General features: G+C 43.4%; 1 protein-coding gene and 1 non-coding gene across 5 annotated transcripts in view; one reads left to right on the forward strand and one right to left on the reverse strand.

Moving 5' to 3' along the window:
- The window catches only part of LOC118385396 (putative tyrosine-protein phosphatase auxilin), a 69,092-nt gene that overhangs the window by 29,116 nt on the left and 15,387 nt on the right, over nucleotides 1-24,589 (reverse strand). For 3 of the 4 annotated variants that reach the window (XM_052462386.1, XM_052462372.1, XM_052462375.1), the window contains 3 exons: nucleotides 20,008-20,158; nucleotides 8,774-8,823; nucleotides 5,237-5,385 (listed from right to left, as the gene is read on the reverse strand). In XM_052462386.1, coding sequence (XP_052318346.1) covers nucleotides 5,237-5,385; nucleotides 8,774-8,823; nucleotides 20,008-20,158 — 350 coding nt within the window. The remainder of the gene's footprint in view (nucleotides 1-5,236; nucleotides 5,386-8,773; nucleotides 8,824-20,007; nucleotides 20,159-24,589) is intronic. The other variant, XM_052462397.1, reaches the window with a different exon arrangement.
- On the forward strand, nucleotides 19,403-19,457 carry LOC118396501 (U7 small nuclear RNA). The gene has a single exon (XR_004828211.1). It is a non-coding gene; the product is annotated as a U7 small nuclear RNA (small nuclear RNA).

Raw genomic sequence — 24,589 nt, forward strand, 5'->3', positions numbered from 1 at the left:
TGAGGCTTGGTAACACGGTCACCACCAATAAATACATGATCATCTAAAATTTCAATAAGCAATTCTCTACGGCTGGCCATGCTATAAATACCTAGGTGTCTGGCTAGACTGTAAACTCTCCTTCCATACTCATATTTTTTAGGCTACCCTGCCGCCATCTTCAATCCAAAATCAAATCTAGAATCGGATTTCTATTTCGCAACAAAGCCTCTTTCATTCATGCCGCCAAACTTAACCTAGTAAAACTGACAATACTACCGATCCTCAACTTTGGCGATGTCATCTACAAAATAGCTTCCAACACTCTACTCAGCAAACTGGATGAAGTCTATCACAGTGCCATCCGTTTTGTTACCAAATCACCTTATACCACCCACCACTGCGACCTGTATGCTCTAGTCGGCTGGCCCTCGCTACATACTCATCGCCAGACCCACTGGCTCCAGGTCATCTATAAATCTTTGCTAGGTAAAGCTCCGCCTTATCTCAGTACACTGGTCACGATAACAACACCCACCCGTAGCACACGTTCCAGCAGGTATACCTTAATGATCATTCCCAAAGTCAACACCCCTTTGACCGCCTTTCCTTCCAGTTCTCTGCTGCCAATGACTGGAACGATTTGCAAAAATCGCTGAAGCTGGAGACTTTTATTTACCTCACTAACTTTAAACATCAACTATCTGAGCAGCTAACCGATCACTGCAGCTGTACATAGTCCATCTGTAAATAACCCACCCAATCTACCTACCTCATCCCCATATTGTTTTTATTTACTTTTCTGCTCTTTTGCACACCAGTATCTCTACTTGCACATCATCATCTGCTCATTTATCACTCCAGTGTTAATCTGCTAAATTGTAATTATTTCGCTAGTATGGTCAATTTATTGCCTACCTCCTCACGCCATTTGCACACACTGTATATAGACTTTTTTTCTATGTTGTTATTGACTGTACACTTGTTAATTCCATGTGTAACTCTGTGTTGTTATTTGTGTCGCACTGCTTTTCTTTATCTTGACCAGGTCGCAGTTGTAAATAAGAACTTGTTTTCAACTAGCCTACCTAAAAATCAAATCAAATTTTATTTGTCACATACACATGGTTAGCAGATGTTAATGCGAGTGTAGCGAAATGCTTGTGCTTCTAGTTCCGACAATGCAGTAATAACCAACAAGTAATCTAACTAACAATTCCTAAACTACTGTCTTATACACAGTGTAAGGGGATAAAGAATATGTACATAAGGATATATGAATGAGTGATGGTACAGAGCAGCATAGGCAAGATACAGTAGATGGTATCGAGTACAGTATATACATATGAGATGAGTATGTAAACAAAGTGGCATAGTTAAAGTGGCTAGTGATACATGTATTACATAAGGATGCAGTCGATGATATAGAGTACAGTATATACGTATGCATATGAGATGAATAATGTAGGGTAAGTAACATTATATAAGGTAGCATTGTTTAAAGTGGCTAGTGATATATTTACATCATTCCCATCAATTCCCATTATTAGAGTGGCTGGAGTTGAGTCAGTGTCAGTGTGTTGGCAGCGGCCACTCAATGTTAGTGGTGGCTGTTTAACAGTCTGATGGCCTTGAGATAAAAGCTGTTTTTCAGTCTCTCGGTCCCAGCTTTGATGCACCTGTACTGACCTCGCCTTCTGGATGATAGCGGGGTGAACAGGCAGTGGCTCGGGTGGTTGATGTCCTTGATGATCTTTATGGCCTTCCTGTAACATCGGGTGGTGTAGGTGTCCTGGAGGGCAGGTAGTTTGCCCCCGGTGATGCGTTGTGCAGACCTCACTACCCTCTGGAGAGCCTTACGGTTGAGGGCGGAGCAGTTGCCGTACCAGGCGGTGATACAGCCCGCCAGGATGCTCTCGATTGTGCATCTGTAGAAGTTTGTGAGTGCTTTTGGTGACAAGCCGAATTTCTTCAGCCTCCTGAGGTTGAAGAGGCGCTGCTGCGCCTTCTTCACGATGCTGTCTGTGTGAGTGGACCAATTCAGTTTGTCTGTGATGTGTATGCCGAGGAACTTAAAACTTGCTACCCTCTCCACTACTGTTCCATCGATGTGGATAGGGGGTGTTCCCTCAGCTGTTTCCTGAAGTCCACAATCATCTCCTTAGTTTTGTTGACGTTGAGTGTGAGGTTATTTTCCTGACACCACACTCCGAGGGCCTTCACCTCCTCCCTGTAGGCCGTCTCGTCGTTGTTGGTAATCAAGCCTACCACTGTTGTGTCGTCCGCAAACTTGATGATTGAGTTGGAGGCGTGCGTGGCCACGCAGTCGTGGGTGAACAGGGAGTACAGGAGAGGGCTCAGAACGCACCCTTGTGGGGCCCCAGTGTTGAGGATCAGAGGGGAGGAGATGTTGTTACCTACCCTCACCACCTGGGGGCGGCCCGTCAGGAAGTCCAGTACCCAGTTGCACAGGGCGGGGTCGAGACCCAGGGTCTCGAGCTTGATGACGAGCTTGGAGGGTACTATGGTGTTGAATGCCGATCTGTAGTCGATGAACAGCATTCTCACATAGGTTAAGTAAAGGTGAAATCATTTAAAAAAAAAAAAACTATAATGTGGATCCTGTTTTCTGGAAACGGTACCATGGTCGGCCGTCCACTTGAACTCCTAAATGCGAGGGGTTCTCCCCTGGTGCGTGTGTGTAATGAAAAAGGGGTGATAATGGTAGACCCCTCAGGAAACCAACACTCGACCCTTCTGTTGTAAAAAAAAACTCTGATGTAAAAAACTACAGACCAGTATCCTTTCTTTCCTTTCCAAAACACTTGAGCGTGCTGTCTCTGACCAACTCTCTCAGAATGATCTTCTTCACCCTAACAAGTCAGGCTTCAAGAAGGGTCACTCAACTGAGACTGCTCTCCTCTGTCACTGTCACGCCCTGACCATAGAGAGCCTTTTATTCTCTATGGTGGTTAGGTCGGGGTGTAACTAGGGTGGGTTATCTTGGTTATTGTATGTCTATTTTGGCCTAATATGGTTCCCAATCAGAGACAACTGTTTATTGTTGTCTCTGATTGGGGATCATATTTAGGCAGCCATTTCCCCCACTGTGTTTTGTGGGATCTTGTTTTTGTGTAGTTGCCTGGGAGCACTGCATTTACTGCACGTTTCGTTTTTTGTTTATTGTTTTGTGAGTTTCATTTAATAAACTTGTGGAACTCTACGTACCTCTACGTACCTTGGTCCGACATTCATTATAACGATCGTGACAGTCACAGAGGCTCTCTGCTCTGCCAAAGCTGACTCTCTCCTCTGCTCTCATCTTCCTAGATCAATCTGCTGCCTTCCACACGGTGAACCATCTGATCCTCCTTTCCACCCTCTCAGGGCTGGGTGGCTCAGGCTCTGCACACTCCTGGATGTCATCCTACCTGGCCGCTCCTACCAGGTTACGTGGAGAGGATCTGTGTCTGCACCACGTGCTCTCACTACTGGTGTTCCCTAGGGCTCGGTTCTAGGCCCTCTCCTTTTTATTCTTTACAACTCTTTTCTCAACTCCATCATATCCTCTCATGGTCTCTCCTATAATTGCTAGGTAGATGACACTCAACTACTTCTCATTCCCCCCTTTTGACACCCACGTGGCAACATACATCTCTGCGTGCCTGGCAGATACCTCAGCTTGGATGTCGGCCCACCATCTCAAGCTCAACCTCGACAAGACGGAGCTACTCTTCCTCCCGGGAAAGGCCTGCTCTCTCCAAAACCTCTCCATCGTGGTTGACAACTCCATGGTGTCCCCCTCCAAGAGTGTAAAGAACCAAAGCTTGAACCTGGACAACACCCTGTCATTCTCTGCGAACATCAAAGCAGTGACTCGCTCCTGCAGGTTCATGCTCCACAACATCTGTAGAGTACAACCTTTCTTCACACAGGAAGCGGCGCAGGTCCTAATCCAGACACTCGTCATATCCCGTCGGGACTACTGCAACTCCTGAGTGGCGCAGCGGTCTAAGGCATTGTATCTCTGCGCAAGAGGCGTCACTACAGTCCCTGGTTTGAATCCAGGCTGTATCACATCTGGCCGTGATTGGGTGTTCCATAGGGCAATGTACAATTAGCCCAGCATTTTCAAGGTTTGACTGGGGTAGGCCGTCACTGTAAATAAGAATTAGTTCTTAACTGACTTGCCTAGTTAAATAAAGGTAAAAAAATATAAATGTAACTAGTAGAAAGAGGAGGAAGGGAAGCACTACTAAGGTACACAATAGTACATTTAGGTCATCAAAAAGAAAGGAGGACCATGGATGTTCAATAGAAACAAAGTTTTACGTGTCAGATTTTTAAAACTTTGTTTCTATTGAACATGCCATACAAATAAAGGCATTTTAATTAATTTAATGAAGAATTACCAGTCTTCTAATTTCCCCCAACAATAACAAAGTGCACATCTTTTCCAACTAGCACTGACTTTGCTGATAACTTCTTTATTGAGGAAGAATGTACTCACTACGAATGTGATATGTGGTGGTCTCAACTAGCTATATTAAGATGAATGCACTAACTGTATCTAACTTATCTGGATAAGAGTGTTTGCTAAATGACTAACATGTCAATGTAAAATGTAACTGCTGGTGTCTTGGTGACCCATAAACTGAATGGAGCGATTTAACCAGATTAATTCCAAGGATAACATCTAGTCATTGAACAGTAAATCAGTTGAAGTGGGAAGCTGACAGTAGTGACTGGAGTCTCACAGTGAGAGAAACTGAGTCATGTCTTTACTCTCCAAGTTCAGTCTTTGATTCGGATTTAGGTCTATGCATAGGACAATGCACTTTCACAGTGTGCAGTGGGTATGCTATGTTTGCCATGAAACACAATACCTGGTGCCAATGGCACGTGTCAAACTCATTCCACGGAGGGCCTAGAGTCTGCGGGTTTTCGCTCCACCCTTGTACTTGATTTATGGATTAAGATCAGTAATTAGTAAGGAACTCCCTTCACCTGGTTGTCTAGTTAATTGAAAGTAAAAACCACAAACCTGCAGACACTCGGCCCTCCATGGAATGAGTCTGACACCTGGGCTATGGGTAATGTGTTGTAATGTATTATAAATCATTGCATACATGTTGGCATAGTGTGTTTTAGCATTACCGTATAACAGAGAGTGACTGAACTGAGGCTAAGTATAGTATCTCTGTGTGTTGATCTTGGTAGGCCTTAGTAGACCTCCATCTCGTGCTCTCTGTCTCACCCGGTTGGAGAACTTTGCGCCTCGGTAGTTGCGCTGTGACAGGTTGAAGACAGTGTAGTGGTCAGCGTGCCGTGAGTCCAGAAAGGAGCGCATATCCTCCACATGGTTCTGGTTGCCGATCTGCAATGCCTCTGCAGGATATGACATCACTGGCAGGGGACATAGAGGGAGACATTGGAAAAAGACAGAGAGGGAGACATATGGGCTATCCCAGTCACCATAGAGGTGATGATGAGGCATGCCAGGATATACAGTACTATGCTATTATTAAACACTGTCATGACGTTCCATGACAGTGTTTGATTTGATCCATACTATTAACTCCTATTTTACCAGGTAAGTTGACTGAGAACACATTCTCATTTACAGCAATGACCTAGCGAATAGTCACAGGGGAGAGGAGGGATGAATGAGCTAATTGGAAGCTGGGGATGATGAGGGCCAGATTGGGGATTTCATGTGCAGTAGGAAGGCTGTAAACATATAAAACAGACAGGGAATCATACTAAATGTCCAAAAGGTGAGAATACAGTTTGTGATTTATGTATAGTTATATTCTTCTGTTTAAAATTGGGTTTAAAATAATATACAGTGCCTTGCGAAAGTATTCGGCCCCCTTGAACTTTGCGACCTTTTGCCACATTTCAGGCTTCAAACATAAAAATATAAAACTGTATTTTTTTGTGAAGAATCAACAACAAGTGGGACACAATCATGAAGTGGAACGACATTTATTGGATATTTCAAACTTTTTTAACAAATCAAAAACTGAAAAATTGGGCGTGCAAAATTATTCAGCCCCCTTAAGTTAATACTTTGTAGCGCCACCTTTTGCTGCGATTACAGCTGTAAGTCACTTGGGGTATGTCTCTATCAGTTTTGCACATCGAGAGACTGAATTTTTTCCCCATTCCTCCTTGCAAAACAGCTCGAGCTCAGTGAGGTTGGATGGAGAGCATTTGTGAACAGCAGTTTTCAGTTCTTTCCACAGATTCTCGATTGGATTCAGGTCTGGACTTTGACTTGGCCATTCTAACACCTGGATATGTTTATTTTTGAACCATTCCATTGTAGATTTTGCTTTATGTTTTGGATCATTGTCTTGTTGGAAGACAAATCTCCGTCCCAGTCTCAGGTCTTTTGCAGACTCCATCAGGTTTTCTTCCAGAATGGTCCTGTATTTGGCTCCATCCATCTTCCCATCAATTTTAACCATCTTCCCTGTCCCTGCTGAAGAAAAGCAGGCCCAAACCATGATGCTGCCACCACCATGTTTGACAGTGGGGATGATGTGTTCAGGGTGATGGTGTGTTCAGGGTGATGAGCTGTGATGCTTTTACGCCAAACATAACGTTTTGCATTGTTGCCAAAAAGTTCAATTTTGGTTTCATCTGACCAGAGCACCTTCTTCCACATGTTTGGTGTGTCTCCCAGGTGGCTTGTGGCAAACTTTAAACAACACTTTTTATGGATATCTTTAAGAAATGGCTTTCTTCTTGCCACTCTTCCATAAAGGCCAGATTTGTGCAATATACGACTGATTGTTGTCCTATGGACAGAGTCTCCCACCTCAGCTGTAGATCTCTGCAGTTCATCCAGAGTGATCATGGGCCTCTTGGCTGCATCTCTGATCAGTCTTCTCCTTGTATGAGCTGAAAGTTTAGGGGGACGGCCAGGTCTTGGTAGATTTGCAGTGGTCTGATACTCCTTCCATTTCAATATTATCGCTTGCACAGTGCTCCTTGGCATGTTTAAAGCTTGGGAAATCTTTTTTGTATCCAAATCCGGCTTTAACCTTCTTCACAACAGTATCTCGGACCTGCCTGGTGTGTTCCTTGTTCTTCATGATGCTCTCTGCGCTTTTAACGGACCTCTGAGACTATCACAGTGCAGGTGCATTTATACGGAGACTTGATTACACACAGGTGGATTGTATTTATCATCATTAGTCATTTAGGTCAACATTGGATCATTCAGAGATCCTCACTGAACTTCTGGAGAGAGTTTGCTGCACTGAAAGTAAAGGGGCTGAATAATTTTGCACGCCCAATTTTTCAGTTTTTATAATAATAATAATAATAATAATATATAATATAATATATGCCATTTAGCAGACGCTTTTATCCAAAGCGACTTACAGTCATGTGTGCATACATTCTACGTATGGGTGGTCCCGGGAATCGAACCCACTACCCTGGCGTTACAAGCGCCATGCTCTACCAACTGAGCTACAGAAGGACATATTTTTGATTTGTTAAAAAAGTTTGAAATATCCAATAAATGTCGTTCCACTTCATGATTGTGTCCCACTTGTTGTTGATTCTTCACAAAAAAATACAGTTTTATATCTTTATGTTTGAAGCCTGAAATGTGGCAAAAGGTCGCAAAGTTCAAGGGGGCCGAATACTTTCGCAAGGCACTGTAACTGCAGGTGTTTTATAACAGGTTTGACTGGCATGTGCAGCTACATGTGGGGTGTTATAGAGAATAATTATGAGTTTTCAGTGAGAGGAGGGGTCAGAGGTGACACGCTATGCATGATGGGATAGGAGCCCCCAAGTAACGCCTGCGTGACTGTGTCCTCTGCATCTGTAGGACAGACTGCTGTTACATGCAACCTCACAACACTGAAAGAGTGTGTGTGTGTGTGTGTCAGGAGAAGGAAGAGTGAGTAGTACTGTGGTTTCCACAGCACAGCTCTCCTCTGTTTACAGCACTCAGGTGTGGGAGGTGGAAGCGTGTGTGTGTGTGTGTGTGTGTGTGTGTGTGTGTGTGTGTGTGTGTGTGTGTGTGTGTGTGTGTGTGTGTGTGTGTGTGTGTGTGTGTCAGGAGAAGGAAGAGTGAGTAGTACTGTGGTTTCCACAGCACAGCTCTCCTCTGTTTACAGCACTCAGGTGTGGGAGGTGGAAGCGTGTGTGTGTGTGTGTGTGTGTGTGTGTGTGTGTGTGTGTGTGTGTGTGTGTGTGTGTGTGTGTGTGTGTGTGTGTGTGTGTGTGTGTGTGTGTGTGTGTGTGTGTGTCAGGAGAAGGAAGACAGAGTAGTACTGTGGTTTGCACAGCTCTCCTCTGTTTACAGCACTCAGGTGTGGGATGTGGAGCGTGTGTGTGTGTGTGTGTGTGTGTGTGTGTGTGTGTGTGTGTGTGTGTGTGTGTGTGTGTGTGTGTGTGTGTGTGTGTGTGTGTGTGTGTGTGTGTGTGTGTGTGTGTGCGTGTGCGTGTGTGTGTGTGTTGCCTGCTATGAGGGGCCCATCACAAGGTTGGAGCATCATTTGTGTTTTTATTAGGGGTGTTTGATTTTACTAGGGGTACACCCACTCTCCCAGACATCTCACCCTCTGTCACCTGCAGATTTAAAGTAGATGTTGTGCATGGGAAAACGTGAGGCAATATTTATAGGAGGCTGGAGACTGAGAGATCCAGATGTCTAACGCTGGCTAGGTTGAGAAGAAACCTTTGAAGCCCGAAGACAGGCTTACTGTTCCCCATAATGAGAAAATTAAACTACAGTTTGAGAATGATGTTTCTATACAGTACTCACCTATGATTCGTGATGTGATGTAGGCAATGTCCAGCTCTCCTTTTGTGTATCTGTAAACAGAGATGTTTTGTCAAATAACATATAATGCAATTCAGATGATGCAATTACAGTGTTTAGAACACTGTGTCGACTGTTTTGTGTTGTCACATTTGTATCTAATGTAATGGTTAAAAATGACATTGTAGCAAGATGTAGAGGAGTAGACATACACAGACAGGGGTCAGTAGCCTACTAGCCAAAGCTACACAATTCAAGTGACAATAGAAGTAGCCTAAAGTGTATGAGGCTGGGGCCCTTGTTGCTTGTGGTGTAAATGTAAATCCACTATCTAGGCCACTGGTCTGTTAGTGAAGTGCTGGGGTGGATGAGTGCCATATAGCTCTGAGGGCTTCCCATCCTGGCCTTGCATGATTACCCAACAGCCCAGCCACCTGGGTAAACTGAGGCAGGGAGAGAGGGGAGTAAGGGGGAGGCAGGGAGGGAGGAGGGGAGGCAGGGAGGGAGGGCCGGCTGGGAAGCAGAGATGGAGGCAGGGAGGGAAAAGGGGGAGGCAGGAAGGAAGGGCAGAGAAGGAGTTGGGGAGGAGGGGAAGCGGGAACAGGAGGAAGCATCAGTGGGCAATTCCTCTTAACGAGGTAATTGGACCAAAAGCAGCATTTTATTTTGATCCAGTGTTTTGTTGTGCTCTCCTGCAGCGTGAACCGTGTTAGCTTATCTGGATAATATGGCTAGCGCTAGCTCTGCTAACTGTACTAGCTGCTGCTAGCGTAATGAAATCATCAAATCAAATTTTATTGGTCACATACACATGGTTAGCAGATGTTAATGCGAGTGTAGCGAAATGCTTGTACTTCTAGTTCCGACCGTGCAGTAATATCTAACAAGTAATCTAACAATTTCACAACAACTACCGTATACACACAAGTGTAAAGGAATGAATAATAATATGTACATATAAATATATGGATGAGCGATGGCCGAACGGCATAGGCAAGATGCAGTAGATGGTATGGAGTACAATATATACATATGAGATGAGTAATGTAGGGTATGTAAACATTATATAAAGTGGCATTGTTTAAAGTCACTCGTGATACAATTATTACATCCAATTTTTAATTATTAAAGTGGCTAGAGATTTGAGTCAGTATGTTGGCAGCAGCCACTCAATGTGATGGCTGTTTAAAACTTCTTATGGCTATTCCGCTAAAAAGGCAGCACGCGAAATTCAAATATATTTTTTAGAAATATGTAACTTTAATACATTAATAAGTGCAATACACCAAATGCAAGATATACTTCTTGTTAATCTACCCATCGTATCTGATTTCAAAAAGGCTTTACAATGAAAGCACAACAAATGATTATGTTAGGTCAGAGCCAAGTCACAAAAACACACACAGCCATTTTTCCAGCCAAAGAGGAGTCACAAAAAGCAGAAATATAGATAAAATGAATCACTAACTTTTGATGATCTTCATCAGATGATACTCATAGGACATCATGTTACACAATATATGTATGTTTTATTCGATAAAGTGCATATTTATACCCAAAAATCTCAGTTTACATTGGCACGTTACGTTCAGTAATGTTTTGCTTCCAAAACATCCGGTGATTTTGCAGAGAGCCACGTCAATTTACAGAAATACTCATAATAAACATTGATAAAAGATACAACTGTTATTCACAGAATTAAAGATATACTTCTCCTTAATGCAACTGCTGTGTCAGATTTCAAAAAAACTTTACGGAAAAAGCAAACCGTGCAATAATCTGAGTACGGCGCTCAGACAACAAATAAAGCAATACAGATATCCGCCATGTTGGAGTCAACAGAAGTCAGAAATAGCATTATAAATATTCACTTCCCTTTGATGATCTTCATCAGAATGCAATCCCAGGAATCCCAGGTCCACAATAAATGTTTTATTTTGTTCGATAAAGTTCATCTTTATGTCCAAATACCTCCTTGTTGTTAGCGCGTTCAGCCCAGTAACCCAAATTCATGACGCACGAGCAGATGAAAAGCCAAAAAGTTCCGTTACAGTCCATAGAAACATGTCAAACGAAGTATAGAATCCATCTTTAGGATGTTTTTATCATACATCTTCAATAATGTCCCAACCGGAGAATTCCTTTGTCTTCAGAAATGCAATGGAACCCAAGCTAACTCTTACGTGAACGTGCGCCACGCGTTCATGGCACTCTGCCAGACCAGTGACTCACTCAGCCCTCATTCCCCCCTCCTTCCCAGTAGAAGCATCAAACAAGGTTCTAAAGACTGTTGACATCTCGTGGAAGCCTTAGGAAGTGCAATTTGACCCCATAGACACCGTGTATTCGATAGGCAATGAGTTGAAAAACTACAAACCTCAGATTTCCCACATCCTGGTTGGATTTTTCTCAGGTTTTTGCCTGACATATGAGTTATGTTATACTCACAGACATGATTCAAACAGTTTTAGAAACTACAGGGGGTTTTCCATCCAAATCTACTAATAATATGCATATATTACCAACTGGAACTGAGTAGCAGGCGGTTTACTCTGGGCACGCTTTTCATCCAGACGTGAAAATGCTGCCCCCTATCCCAAACAGGTTTTAACAGTCTGATGGCCTTGAGATAGAAGCTGTTTTTCAGTCTTTCGGTCCCAGCTTTGATGCACCTGTACTGACCTCGCCATCTGGATGATAGCGGGGTGAACAGGCAGTGGCTCGGTGGCTGTTGTTCGTGATGATCTTTTTGGCCATCCTGTGACATCGGGTGGTGTAGGGAGCCTGGAGGGCAGGTAGTTTGCCACCGGTGATGCATTTTGCAGACCTCACTACCCTCTGGAGAGCCTTACAGTTGTGGGTGGAGCAGTTGCAGTACCAGGTGGTGATACAGCCCAACAGGATACTCTCGGTTGTGCATCTGTAAAAGTTTGTGAGTGTTTTTGGTGACAAGCAAAATTTCTTCAGCCTCCTGAGGTTGAAGAGGTGCTGTCGCACCTTCTTCACTACGCTGACTGTATGGGTGGATAGTGGTTTAGCTCAGTTACCTTAGCTTTCTTGGGAACAGGAACTATGGTGGCCTTCTTGAAGCATGTGGGAAAATCAGACGGATAGGGATTGATTGAATATGTCGGTAAACACACCAGCCAGCTGGTATGCGCATGCTCTGAGGACGCAGCTAGGGATGCCTTGCGAGGGTTAACACGTTTACATGTTTTACTCACGTTGGCTGCGGTGAAGGAGAGCCCGCAGGTTTTGGTAGCGGGCTGTGTCAGTGGCATTGTATTGTCCTCAAAGCGAGCAAAGAAGTGTTTTAGTTTGTCTGGGAGCAAGACATCGGTGTCCACGACGGGGCTGGTTTTCTTTTTGCAATCTGTGATTGACTGCAGACCCTGCCACATAAGTCTTGTGTCTGTGACTCTACTTTGTCTCTATACTGACACTTAGCATTGTTTGAGGGAACAGCTACACTGTTTGTATTAGGTTTTGCGCAAATGCTGCCATCTATCCACGGTTTCTGGTTCTGGAAAGTTGTAATATTCACCGTGGGTACAACATCACCGATGCACTTGCTAATAAACTTGCTCACAGAATCAGCGTATACACCAATGTTGTTGTCTGAGGCTATCTGGAACATATCCTAGTCCACGTGATCGAAGCAATCTTGAAGCGTGGAATCAGATTTGTCGGGCCAGCGTTGAACAGACCTGAGCACAGGCATTTCCTGTTTAAGTTTCTGTCTATAGGCTGGGAGCAACAAAATTGAGTCGTGGTCAGATTTGCCGAAAGGAGGCCGAGGGAGGGTTTTGTATGCGTAGCAGAATTTAGAGTAGCAATGATCCAGAATTTTGCCAGCCCGGGTCGCGCATTCGATATGCTGATAACATTTAGGCAGCCTTGTTTTCAGATTAGCCTTGTTAAAATCCCCAGCTACAATAAATGCAGCCTCAGGATATGTGGTTTCCAGTTTACATAGAGTCCAATGAAGTTCTTTCAGGGCCGTCTAGGTGTCTGTTTGGGGGGGATATACACGGCTGTGATTATAATCTAAGATAACGGCATTTGATTGTAAGGAATTCTAGGACAGGTGAACAAAAGGACTTGAGATCCTGTATGTTGTTATGATCACACCACAACTCGTTAATCATAAGGCATACACCCCTGCCCTTCTTCTTACCAGAGAGATGTTTGTTTCTGTCGGCGCGATGCGTGAAGAAACCGGGTGGCTGTACCGACTCTGATAATGTATCCCGAGTGAGCCATGTTTCCGTGAAACAGAGAATGTTACAATCTCTGATGTCTCTCTGGTAGGCAACCCTTGCTCGAATTTTGTCTACCTTGTTGTCAAGAGACTGGACATTGGCGAGTAGTATACTCGGGAGCGGTGAGTGATGTGCCCGTCTACGGAGCCTGACCAGAACACCACTCCGTCTGCGACGCTGTTGTTTTGACTAGCCTACTGGGATCCGGTCCATTGTCCTGGGTGGTGGTCCAAACAGAGGATCCGCTTCGGGAAGGTCGTATTCCTGGTCACAATGTTGGTAAGTTGACGTTGCTCTTATATCCAGTAGTTCCTTACCTGCTGTATGTAATAAGACTTAAGATTTCCTGGGGTAACAGTGTAAGAAATACTACATAAAAACACAACATACTTCATAGTTAATCTCTGCTAACTGTACGAGCTGCTGCTAGCGCCAGCTCTGCTAACTGTAGTAGCAGCTGCTAGTGCTAGCTCTGCTAACTGTAATACTGTGGCTGCTGCTAGTGCTAGCTCTGCTAACTGTAATACTGTGGCTGCTGCTAGTGCTAGCTCTGCTTACTCTGGCTGCTGGTGGAGGCTCCTCAGAGGAAGGGGAGGCCCATCCTCCTCAGTGAATTTCAGAAAAACAGAAATAGTGAAATATTTTAAAAGTTATCATTTATAGATAAACTATACTAAATATTTTCACATGTCACCAAATAATTGATTAAAACACACTTTTGCAATGAAGGTCTACTTTAGCCTCAACAGCACTCTGTAGGGGAGCAACATTGTGTAGCTGGAGGACTGTTTCCATCTTCCTCGGGGTACATTGAGTTCAATACAAAACCTAGGAGGCTCATGGTTCTCACTCCCTTCCATAGACTTACACAGCAATAATGACAACTTCCAGAGGACATCCTCCAACCTATCAGAGCTTTTCCAGCATGAACTGACATGTTGCCCACCCAATCAAAGGATCAGAGAATTAATCTAGTACTGAAAGCATAAGCTGCAGCTTGCTGACTGTACACTGTACTCCATGATTGTAGCGGGTTTACTAATGCGTTAGTTTTAGTAGCTATGTTGACTATGACGTTAGCTGATATGATGACAACGCTGTAGGCTGTGTGTAGAAGTTAGCAGTTATGATATGAAGGTTTGGGTTGGAAAGTATATATTTTTTGAAAATGGAAAGGAGGAGAGAAAAAGGAGGAGAGCGTGTAGATGCGAGAAGGAATTATAATTTTTTTTTTTTAAATAGTTCACCTTTATTTAACCAAGTAGGCCAGTTGAGAACAAGTTCTCATTTACAACTGCGACCTGGCCAAGATAAAGCAAAGCAGTGTAACAAAAACAACAACAGAGTTACACATGGGATGAATAAACGTACACTCAATAACACAACAGGAAAATATATGTACAGTTTGTGTAAATGTAGTAACATTAGTGAGGTAAGGCAATAAATAGGCCACAGAGGCGAAATAATTACAATTTAGCATTAACACTGGAGTGATAGATGTGCAGATGATAATGTGCAAGTAGAGATACTGGGTTGCAAAAGTGCAAAAAAAAAAAAACAATATGGGGATGAGGTAGTTGGGTGTGCTATATACAGATGGGCTGTGTACAGGTACAGTGATCGGTGAGCTGCTCTGACAGCTGACGCTTAAAGTTGGTGAGGGAGATATACGTTTCCAGCTTCAGTGATTTTTGCAATTTGTTCCAGTCATTGGCAGCAGAGAACTGGAAAGAAAGGCGGCCAAAGGGGGTGTTGGCTTTGGGGATGACCAGTGAAATATACCTGCTGGAGCGTGTGCTAAGGGTGGGTGCTGCTATGGCGTCCAGTGAGCTCAGATAAGGTGGGGCTTTACCTAGCAAAGACATAGATGACCTGGAGCCTGTGGGTTTGGCGACAAATATGTAGCGAGGAACAGCCAACGAAAGAATACAGGTGGCAGTGGTGGACAGTATATGGGGCTTTGGTGACAAAACGGATGGCATTGTGATAGACTTCATCCAATTTGCTGAGTGGAGTGTTGGAGGCTATTTTGTAAATGACATCGCCGAAGTCAAGGATCGGTAGTATAGTCAGTTTTACGAGGGTATGTTTGGCAGCATGAGTGAAGGATGCTTTGTTTTGCGAAATAGGAAGCAGATTCTAGATTTAATTTTGGATTGGAGATGCTTAATGTGAGTCTGGAAGGATAGTTTACAGTCTAACCAGACGCCTAGGTATTGTAGATGTCCACATATTCTAAGTCAGAACTGTCCAGAGTAGTGATGCTAGGCGGGCGGGAGAGTGCAGGCAGCAAATGGTTGAAGAGCATGCATTTAGTTTTACTAGCATTTAAGAGCAGTTGGAGGCCACGGAAGGTGCAGGTGTTGTGTTGCAGCGACGCATGAGGCCAGCGGTGCTATAGCGATGCAGATTAGCAGCCGCTGACTGGATGCTGGAGCGTGTGCCCCCTGACTCCCCTTGTGAAGCAGATTGTTACAGTAGACACTAAACAGACTTGATAGTATCTTGGTGAGGGTAAGAGAGGTGAGGTCGATGTACATATACAAAGGTGCATAGGCTACTGTATTCTGTGCCCTGCCAGATACACACAAAAACACAAGCATGCATTAGGCCAGGAGAGCTACAGCTGCCCTTGGCTGTATTACATTAGAGACATTAGACCTGTGCTCTAACAGTAAGTGAGTCTCCTGTGGCAATACCTCACACACTCAGCAGTGTGGTCACAACACAGCAAAGCAAACCACTGTAAGTGGGTTAAACCCCCGTTGGCCATTGCATTACAGCTCTCCTCTGAACCGGTCTCCCACTTATCATCCCGTTTATATCGGTCACCTAGATAACCCTAGCTCAACCCAGGCCACGATGGGGTCATGTGACTCCCCAGGTTTCAATATGACCTCATCATGACCAGGGAAGGGCAAAAATCTGAAAATGCTAATACAAAATACCACAAAGATCATAATAAACTAAAAAAGTATATTTTTTATGTATTTAATTACAACACATGTATTTTGTATTTTGACATACAAAAATGCATTTGCAAGTAGCCGGCCGAACAGCAACAACGTCTGCTAAATGATCAAAAGGTCAATGTGAAAATGCAGATACCAAAATGAAATGCAAAGCACTCTGGGTATTATTATTGACATTGTTCTGGGGCGGAGCTCATTAGAATCATAAACAGAATGCTTTGCAACTGTTAATCTTTACATATGCAGTATGTAGGATTCATACCCGTTGACTTATTCCTCATTGTTTTCTGTTTCTGCCTGAATTCAAAATGGATTAAATAGATTTGTATTCTCACCCATTTACACACAATACTTAATAATGAAAAAGTTACATTTTTATACATTTTTGCAAATGTATTGAAAATTAAATACAGGAATCTAATTTATTGTACATACAGTAAGTATTCACACTTCCGAGTCAATATATTTTAGAATTACAACTTTGGCAGCGATTACAGCTGTGAGTCTTTCTGGGGAAGTCTATAAGAGCTTTGCACGCCTGGACTGTATAATATTCGCACACTATTATTTTTAAATTCTTCAAGCTCTGTCAAGTTGGTTGTTGATCATTGCTAGACAACCATTTTCAAGTCTTGCCATAGATTTTCAAGCCGATTTAAGTCAAACTGTAACTAGGCCACTCAGGAACATTCAATGCCATCTTGGGAAGCAACTCCAGTGTATATTTGGCATTGTGTTTTAGGTTATTGTCCTGCTGAAAGGTGAATGGTACCCGGGAATTGTTACTCCATTCCATGTTTCACAGCTCAAGGAACCCTGGCAACCAAGGGATGACATGTAAAGATCTCAGCTGGGTGAAAACACAGTCTCCTCCTCTCATACTAGAGCCCAGCAGGCACACAGAGCGCTACTAGGCCCAGTCTCAGAGCGCTATACGGTAAGAAAGTGGCACTTCCTGGATCCTCGTTTTGTAGGCTAAGAACAAACCTCACATTTGCATCGTCAAAGTCATAAAAACATGGTAATTTAAGATACACTGTATATTAAAATGTATACGTGTTTCAGAGTGAATTTACCTACCATATAACGGTATTCAACTAATTTGACGGCCAAGAAGAAGCACAATGCCGAAAAGTTCCAACCGTTTCATTAGAACTATTCAAATCAAATCCAAATCAAATCCAATTTTATTTGTCACATACACATGGTTAGCAGATGTTAATGCGAGTGTAGCGAAATGCTTGTAGCTACACATATGAACTACAACTCCCACCATCTCCCATAAGTAGACAGCTTGCCTTTTCAACAAAAAAACTATTTTTTTTGCATGTTTAAAAAGTACTGGCTGGCAATGGTCGGTAAAAAAAAACATTGTAATCTAATTTACCGCCCTATGAGTCAGTCTAGCATGGGAACCATACTTGGGTCGGACTTGGGTGGGAGGGGAGGCAGTGATATTTCTAGCCTTAGCCAATAGAACCATTGCATGGACCCACGTAAAAAAATACTTCCGTTTACTATAGAATACTAATGTACTTAATATAGAATTCTGTAGTAAACTGTAGTATACTGTAGAATACTATACTACACACTGTAGAATCTCTCGGTCATGTGTACAGTCGTGGCCAAAAGTTTTGAGAATTACACAAATATTAATTTTCACAAAGTCTGCTGCCTCAGTTTCTATGATGGCAATTTACATGTTATGAAGAGTGAACAGATTAATTGCAATTAATTGCAGAGTGCCACTTTGCCATGCAAATGAACTGAATCCCCCAAAAACATTTCCACTGCATTTCAACCCTGGCACAAAAGGACCAGCTGACATCATGTCAATGACTCTCGTTAACACAGGTATGAGTGTTGACGAGGACAAGGCTGGAGATTACTGATTGAGTTCGAATAACAGACTGGAAGCTTCAAAAGGAGGGTGGTGCTTGCAATTATTGTTCTTCCTCTGTCAACCATGGTTTCCTGTAAGGAAACATGTGCCGTGATCATTGCTTTGTACAAAAAGGGCTTTACAGGCAAGGATATTGCTGCCAGAAAGATTGCAACTAAATCAACCATTTATCGGATCATCAAGAACTTCAAGGAGAGCGGTTCAATTGTTGCGAAGAAGGCTTCAGGGCGCCCAAGAAAGTCCAGCAAGTGCCAGGACTGTCTCATAAAGTTGATTCAGCTGCGGGATTGGGGCACCACCCGTACAGAGCTTGCTCAGGAATGGCAGCAGGCAGGTGTGAAGGTGTCAAGAAGGGCAGCAAAGAAGCCTCTTCTCTCCAGGAAAAACATCAGGGACAGACTGATATTCTGCAAAAGGTACAGGGATTGGACTGCTGAGGACTGGGGTAAAGTCATTTTCTCTGATGAATCCCTTTTCCGATGTTTGGGGCATCCGGAAAAAAGCTTGTCCGGAGAAGACAAGGTGAGCGCTGCCATCAGTCCTGTGTCATGCCAACAGTAAATGATCCTGAGACCATTCATGTGTGGGGTTGCTTCTCAGCCAAGGGAGTGGGCTCACTCACAATTTTGTCTAAGAACACCATGAATAAAGAATGGTACCAACACATCCTCCGACAACAACTTCTCCCAACCATCCAGGAACAGTTTGGTGACGAATAATTCCTTTCCCAGCATGATGGAGCACCTTGCCATAAGGCAAAAGTGATAACTAAGTGGCTCGGGGAACAAAACATCGATATTTTGGGTCCATGGCCAGGAAACACCCCAGACCTTAATCCCATTGGGAACTTGTGGTCAATCCTCAAGAGGTGGGTGGACAAACAGAAACCCACAAATTCTGACAAACTCCAAGCATTGATAATGCAAGAATGGGCTGCCATCAGTCAGGATGTGGCCCAGAAGTTAATTGACAGCATGCCAGGGTGGATTGCAGAGGTCTTGAAAAATAAGGGTCAACACTGCAAATATTGACTCTTTGCATCAACTTCATGTAATTGTCAATAAAAGCCTTTTGACACGTATGAAATGCTTGTAATTATACTTCAGTATTCCATAGTAACATCTGACAAAAATATCTAAAGACACTGAAGCAGCAAACTTTGGAAATTAATATTTGTTTCATTCTCAAAACTTTTGGCAACGATTGTAGTACTTAGTATTCAATTTTGTAGTATTCTGAAGAATAGTATAGTAAATACTTCATAATTCTCTACAAAAAAATCTGTAGTAAATACTACATAAATATCTACAAAAACACAACAACAAAAATAACTATACTACAGTATTTAAATTTGCCCTTTTCCCTCCCCCATTTCCCAATGAGAAACCTACATGCCAAGTATAGGCCATTATTGTTGTTCCCTATGGTTATACAAAAAGAGCAGAAGCTAGGAACTCTCCGTTCAGAACCCAGTCCTACCTACCTACAGGTTATGGAACATTTGCTCTTTTAGTATTTCTCCAGTAGGCTTCCTGAAGAAGAAAGCCTCCACTTCAAGTGCGAAACATAATAAAACAAAAACACTTTAGTAAATACTACAGTCATGTCCACAAAAACATTACATTAAATAATACAGTCATGTCCACAAAACACTAGAATAGCAATGATCCAAAGTTTACTACAGTAAATACTAGTCATGTCCACAAAAACACTATATTAAAATACTAGTCTGCAAAAACACTACATTAATTACTATAGTATATACTACTCTTTTTTTATACTACATTATTTATACTATAGTATAAACGGACATACACCTAAGTCAGGTCTCCCTTGTAGAGGTCTTCAGTCAGCAAAAACACTACAGTGGATACTATAGTATTCCTACCATAGTATACATTATAGTCTTTTTTCATATGGGGAGATTAACTATAACAGAGCTATTGGCATGGGCAGGGGCATGTCAATTTAGCCCAGCCAAGGAGCTCCAATGTGGGGCACAGTCACAACATATTCCCTTTGCCAGAGCCAGGGGATAGGTAGTGTTCTGGGGTCAGGAAAGGTACGGGTAAGGGGATAGGGGTGGTTGTTGGCACTTACGTGGCCACCTGGTGCATGACTTTGGTGGAGGTGTCCTTTAGAGTGTCCTTCAGGTTATCCTTGAAGTTGCTGAAGAATTTGCCGGCTCCGCCCTTCACCATGTCCAGCAGGCCTCCGCCATAGTTTGCGTCCATATCTGGAGATGGAGGACCTTAAAATTAAGAATGAAAGGAGAAACACACAGAAACACACTGAGAATGTAGACAGAGACAGACAGAGACAGACAGAGACAGACAGAGACAGACAGACGGAAAGGAGACAGATGGAGACAGACATGTAGAGACACACTATTTGCAGTACAGCACAGACAAACAAATATAACAACATGGGCACAGAGACAACATACAACATATACAGTAACAAGCACACTACCTGGACTGATAAACTGATAAAGTTAGAGAGCGAGAGAGAGAGAGAGAGAGAGCTGCAGTCAACTGTGGTACTGTGCTACTTCAAGAGAAAGCGCTCATCTTGGACCTCACCCAAGTCCTATATCTGGCTCAGCAACCTGGTCTAAGCACACTCCTCCCTTCCCCATCCCATCCATCTGTACAAAGCACATGGCACCGAGCTCCCACTGCTGCTACCACCACAACTATTACCACCACCACCACTACTATCACTACCACTACCACCACCACCACTACTATCACTACCACCACCACTACTACTATCACTACCATCACTACTATCACTACCACCACTACTATCACTACCATCACCACTACTACTATCACTACCACCACCACTACTACTATCACTACCACCACCACTACTACTATCACTACCACCACCACTACTACTATCACTACCACCACCACTACCACCACTACTACTACTATCACTACCACCACCACTACTACTATCACTACCACCACCACTACTACTATCACTACCACCACCACTACTATCACTACCACCACTACTACCACCACCACTACTACTATCACTACCACCACCACTACTACTATCACTACCACCACCACTACTACTATCACTACCACCACCACCACTACTACTATCACTACCACCACTACTGCCACCACCACTACTACTATCACTACCACCACTACAACTATCACCACCACCACAACTACTATCACTACCACCACTACCACTACTACCACCACCACTACTACTATCACTACCACCACCACTACTACTATCACTACCACCACCACTACTACTATCACTACCACCACCACTACTATCACCACCACTACCACCACTACTACCACCACCACCACTACTACTATCACTACCACCACCACTACTACTATCACTACCACCACCACTACTACTATCACTACCACCACCACTACTATCACTACCACCACTATCACTACCACCACCACCACCACCACTACTACTATCACTACCACCACCACTACTACTATCAGTACCACCACCACTACTACTATCACTACCACCACCACTACTACTATCACTACCACCACCACCACTACTACCACCACCACCACTACTACTATCACTACCACCACCACTACTACTATCACTACCACCACCACTACTACTATCACTACCACCACCACTACTACTATCACTACCATCACCACTACTACTATCACTACCACCACCACCACTACTACTATCACTACCACCACCACTACTATCACTACCACCACTATCACTACCACCACCACTACTACTATCACTACCACCACCACTACTACTATCAGTACCACCACCACTACTACTATCACTACCACCACCACTACTACTATCACTACCACCACCACCACTACTACCACCACCACCACTACTACTATCACTACCACCACCACTACTACTATCACTACCACCACCACTACTACTATCACTACCACCACCACTACTACTATCACTACCATCACCACTACTACTATCACTACCACCACCACCACTACTACTATCACTACCACCACTACTACCACCACCACTACTACTATCACTACCACCACTACAACTATCACCACCACCACAACTACTATCACTACCACCACTACCACTACTACCACCACCACTACTACTATCACTACCACCACTATCACTACCACCACCACTACTACTATCACTACCACCAACACTACTACTACTACCACTACTACCACCACCACTACTACTATCACTAGCACCACTACCACTACTACCACCACCACTACAATCACTATCACCACCACTACTACTATCACTACCACCACTACCACCACCACTACTATCACTACCACCACCACTACTACTATCACTACCACCACCACTACTACTATTACTACCACCACCACTACTACTATCACTAACACCACCACTACTATCACTACCACCACTACCAATACTACCACCACCACTACTACTTTCACTACCACCACCACTACTACTATCACTACCACCACTACCACCACTACTACTATCACTACCACCACCACTACTACTATCACTACCACCACCACTACTACTATTACTACCACCACCACTACTACTATCACTAACACCACCACTACTATCACTACCACCACTACCAATACTACCACCACCACTACTACTTTCACTACCACCACCACTACTACTATCACTACCACCACTACCACCACCACTACTATCACTACCACCACCACTATCACTACCACCACCACTACTACTATCACTACCACCACTACCATTATCACTACTTGCCAGCTCAGCCCTGCACCATGTCCAACAGCAGAACTCCTCCATTGTTGGCGTACATATCTGGAGATGGAGGACATGGTCAGGTCTCCTTTATAAAAGAGGTCTCCTGATCTCACTTGGATTTCTTCAACAAATAAAGGTTATTAAATAAAATAAAAAACTACTACCATCACTACTACCACTAATACAAACCTCAGAGCATCAACACACACAGTGTTCCTCTATAGAAGGTCTTGGACAGTAGTTATCAAGTGCTGTAGCTCTATGGTCTTTACAGAGCAATATAAATCTAAGAGCTTATCAATCAAGCAAAGGAGAGCTTCAAGTGGGTGATTAAGCCTGAGCAGGGGCTCCATTCTGGCATCTAGGAGGCACCTGAGTGTGCACTGACTGCATTCCTTTGACATGATTGCAACACATTTAATGGAGTCTCAGATCCATCATGATGGTAAAAGGGACATTTTGTGGGAATTCCTACTAAAATGGAGGGCTGTCTTTATGTCCTGATAAAAGTGTGTGTGTGTGGGGGTGGGGATAGTTGGGTGGGGAAAACAGCTTTACCATACCACATAAAGGCATCCACGCACGCAGACACACACAGTTAGAGTGAGAGTGAAAGCCAGCAAGCCTCTTTTCGAGACACAGGCACTTGAGACTGTCGACGGGATTCATTCAGCAATCTCATTGGGAAACGCCACTGCTAAATGAGAGAGATTTCTAACCTTCTCCTACACACTGATGATGCAGAAATATGTCTCTCCCTCTTCTCCTTTACTCTAAATTCAGACTGCCAACAGTCCTAAGAGGTCTGGTATCTGACAGGCAGAATCATTTCCAATTCCACCTGAATATGCTTGTGATTAAAGCCAAGTTGAGTAAACGCAGCATTCTATATCCTAAATGAAGGGCATGATCGAGTTCTAATTCCTAATTCTAAGCGTGTAATAGAATTCTAATTCTTAGTTCTAACGGTGTGTTCTAGTACTAGTTAAGCAAGACGTGTGTCCACGACATGGCTGGTTTTCCCTTTGTAATCCGTGATTGTCTCTAGACCCTGTCACATAGAGCTGAAGTCAGAAGTTTACATACACCTCAGCCAAATACATTTAAACTCAGATTTTCACAATTCCTGACATTTAATCCTTTTAAATTCCCTGTCTTAGGTCAGGATCACCACTTATTTTAAGAATGTGAAATGTAAGAATAATAGTAGAGAGAATGATTTATTTCAGCTTTTATTTCTTTCATCACAATCCCAGAGGGTCAGAAGTTTACATACACTCAATTAGTATTTGGTAACATTGCCTTTAAATTGTTTAACTTGGGTCAAACATTTTGGGAAGCCTTCCACAAGCTTCCCACAATAAGTTTGGCCCATTCCTCCTGACAGAGCTGGTGTAACTGAGTCAGGTTTGAAGGCTTCCTTGCTCGCACACGCTTTTTCAGTTCTGCCCATAAATTTGATATATGATTGAGGTCAGGGCTTTGTGATGGCCTCTCTAATACCTTTACTTCGTTGTCCTTAAGCCATTTTGCCACTACTTTGGAGGTATACTTGGGGTCATTGTCCATTTGGAAGACCCATTTGCAACCCCGCTTTAACTTCCTGACTGATGTCTTGTGATCAGGATCTGTGGTTTCCAGTTTGCATATAGTCCAGTGTAGTTCCTTGAGGGCAGTTGTTGTATCGGATTGAGGGGGAATATACACGGCTGCGACTATGATCGAAGATAATTATCTTGGGAGGTAACATGTTTGGCATTTTATTGTAAGGTATTCTAGCTTGGGTGAACAAAGGGACTTGAGTTTCTGTATGTGATCACAATCACACCATGAGTAGTTCATCATGAAAGATACACCACCGTCTTTCTTCTTCCCGGAGAGTTCTTTACTCCTGTCTACGCAATGTACTGAG

The sequence above is a fragment of the Oncorhynchus keta genome, chromosome 1 (genome assembly GCF_023373465.1).
Source record: "Oncorhynchus keta strain PuntledgeMale-10-30-2019 chromosome 1, Oket_V2, whole genome shotgun sequence".
Lineage (NCBI taxonomy): Eukaryota > Metazoa > Chordata > Actinopteri > Salmoniformes > Salmonidae > Oncorhynchus > Oncorhynchus keta.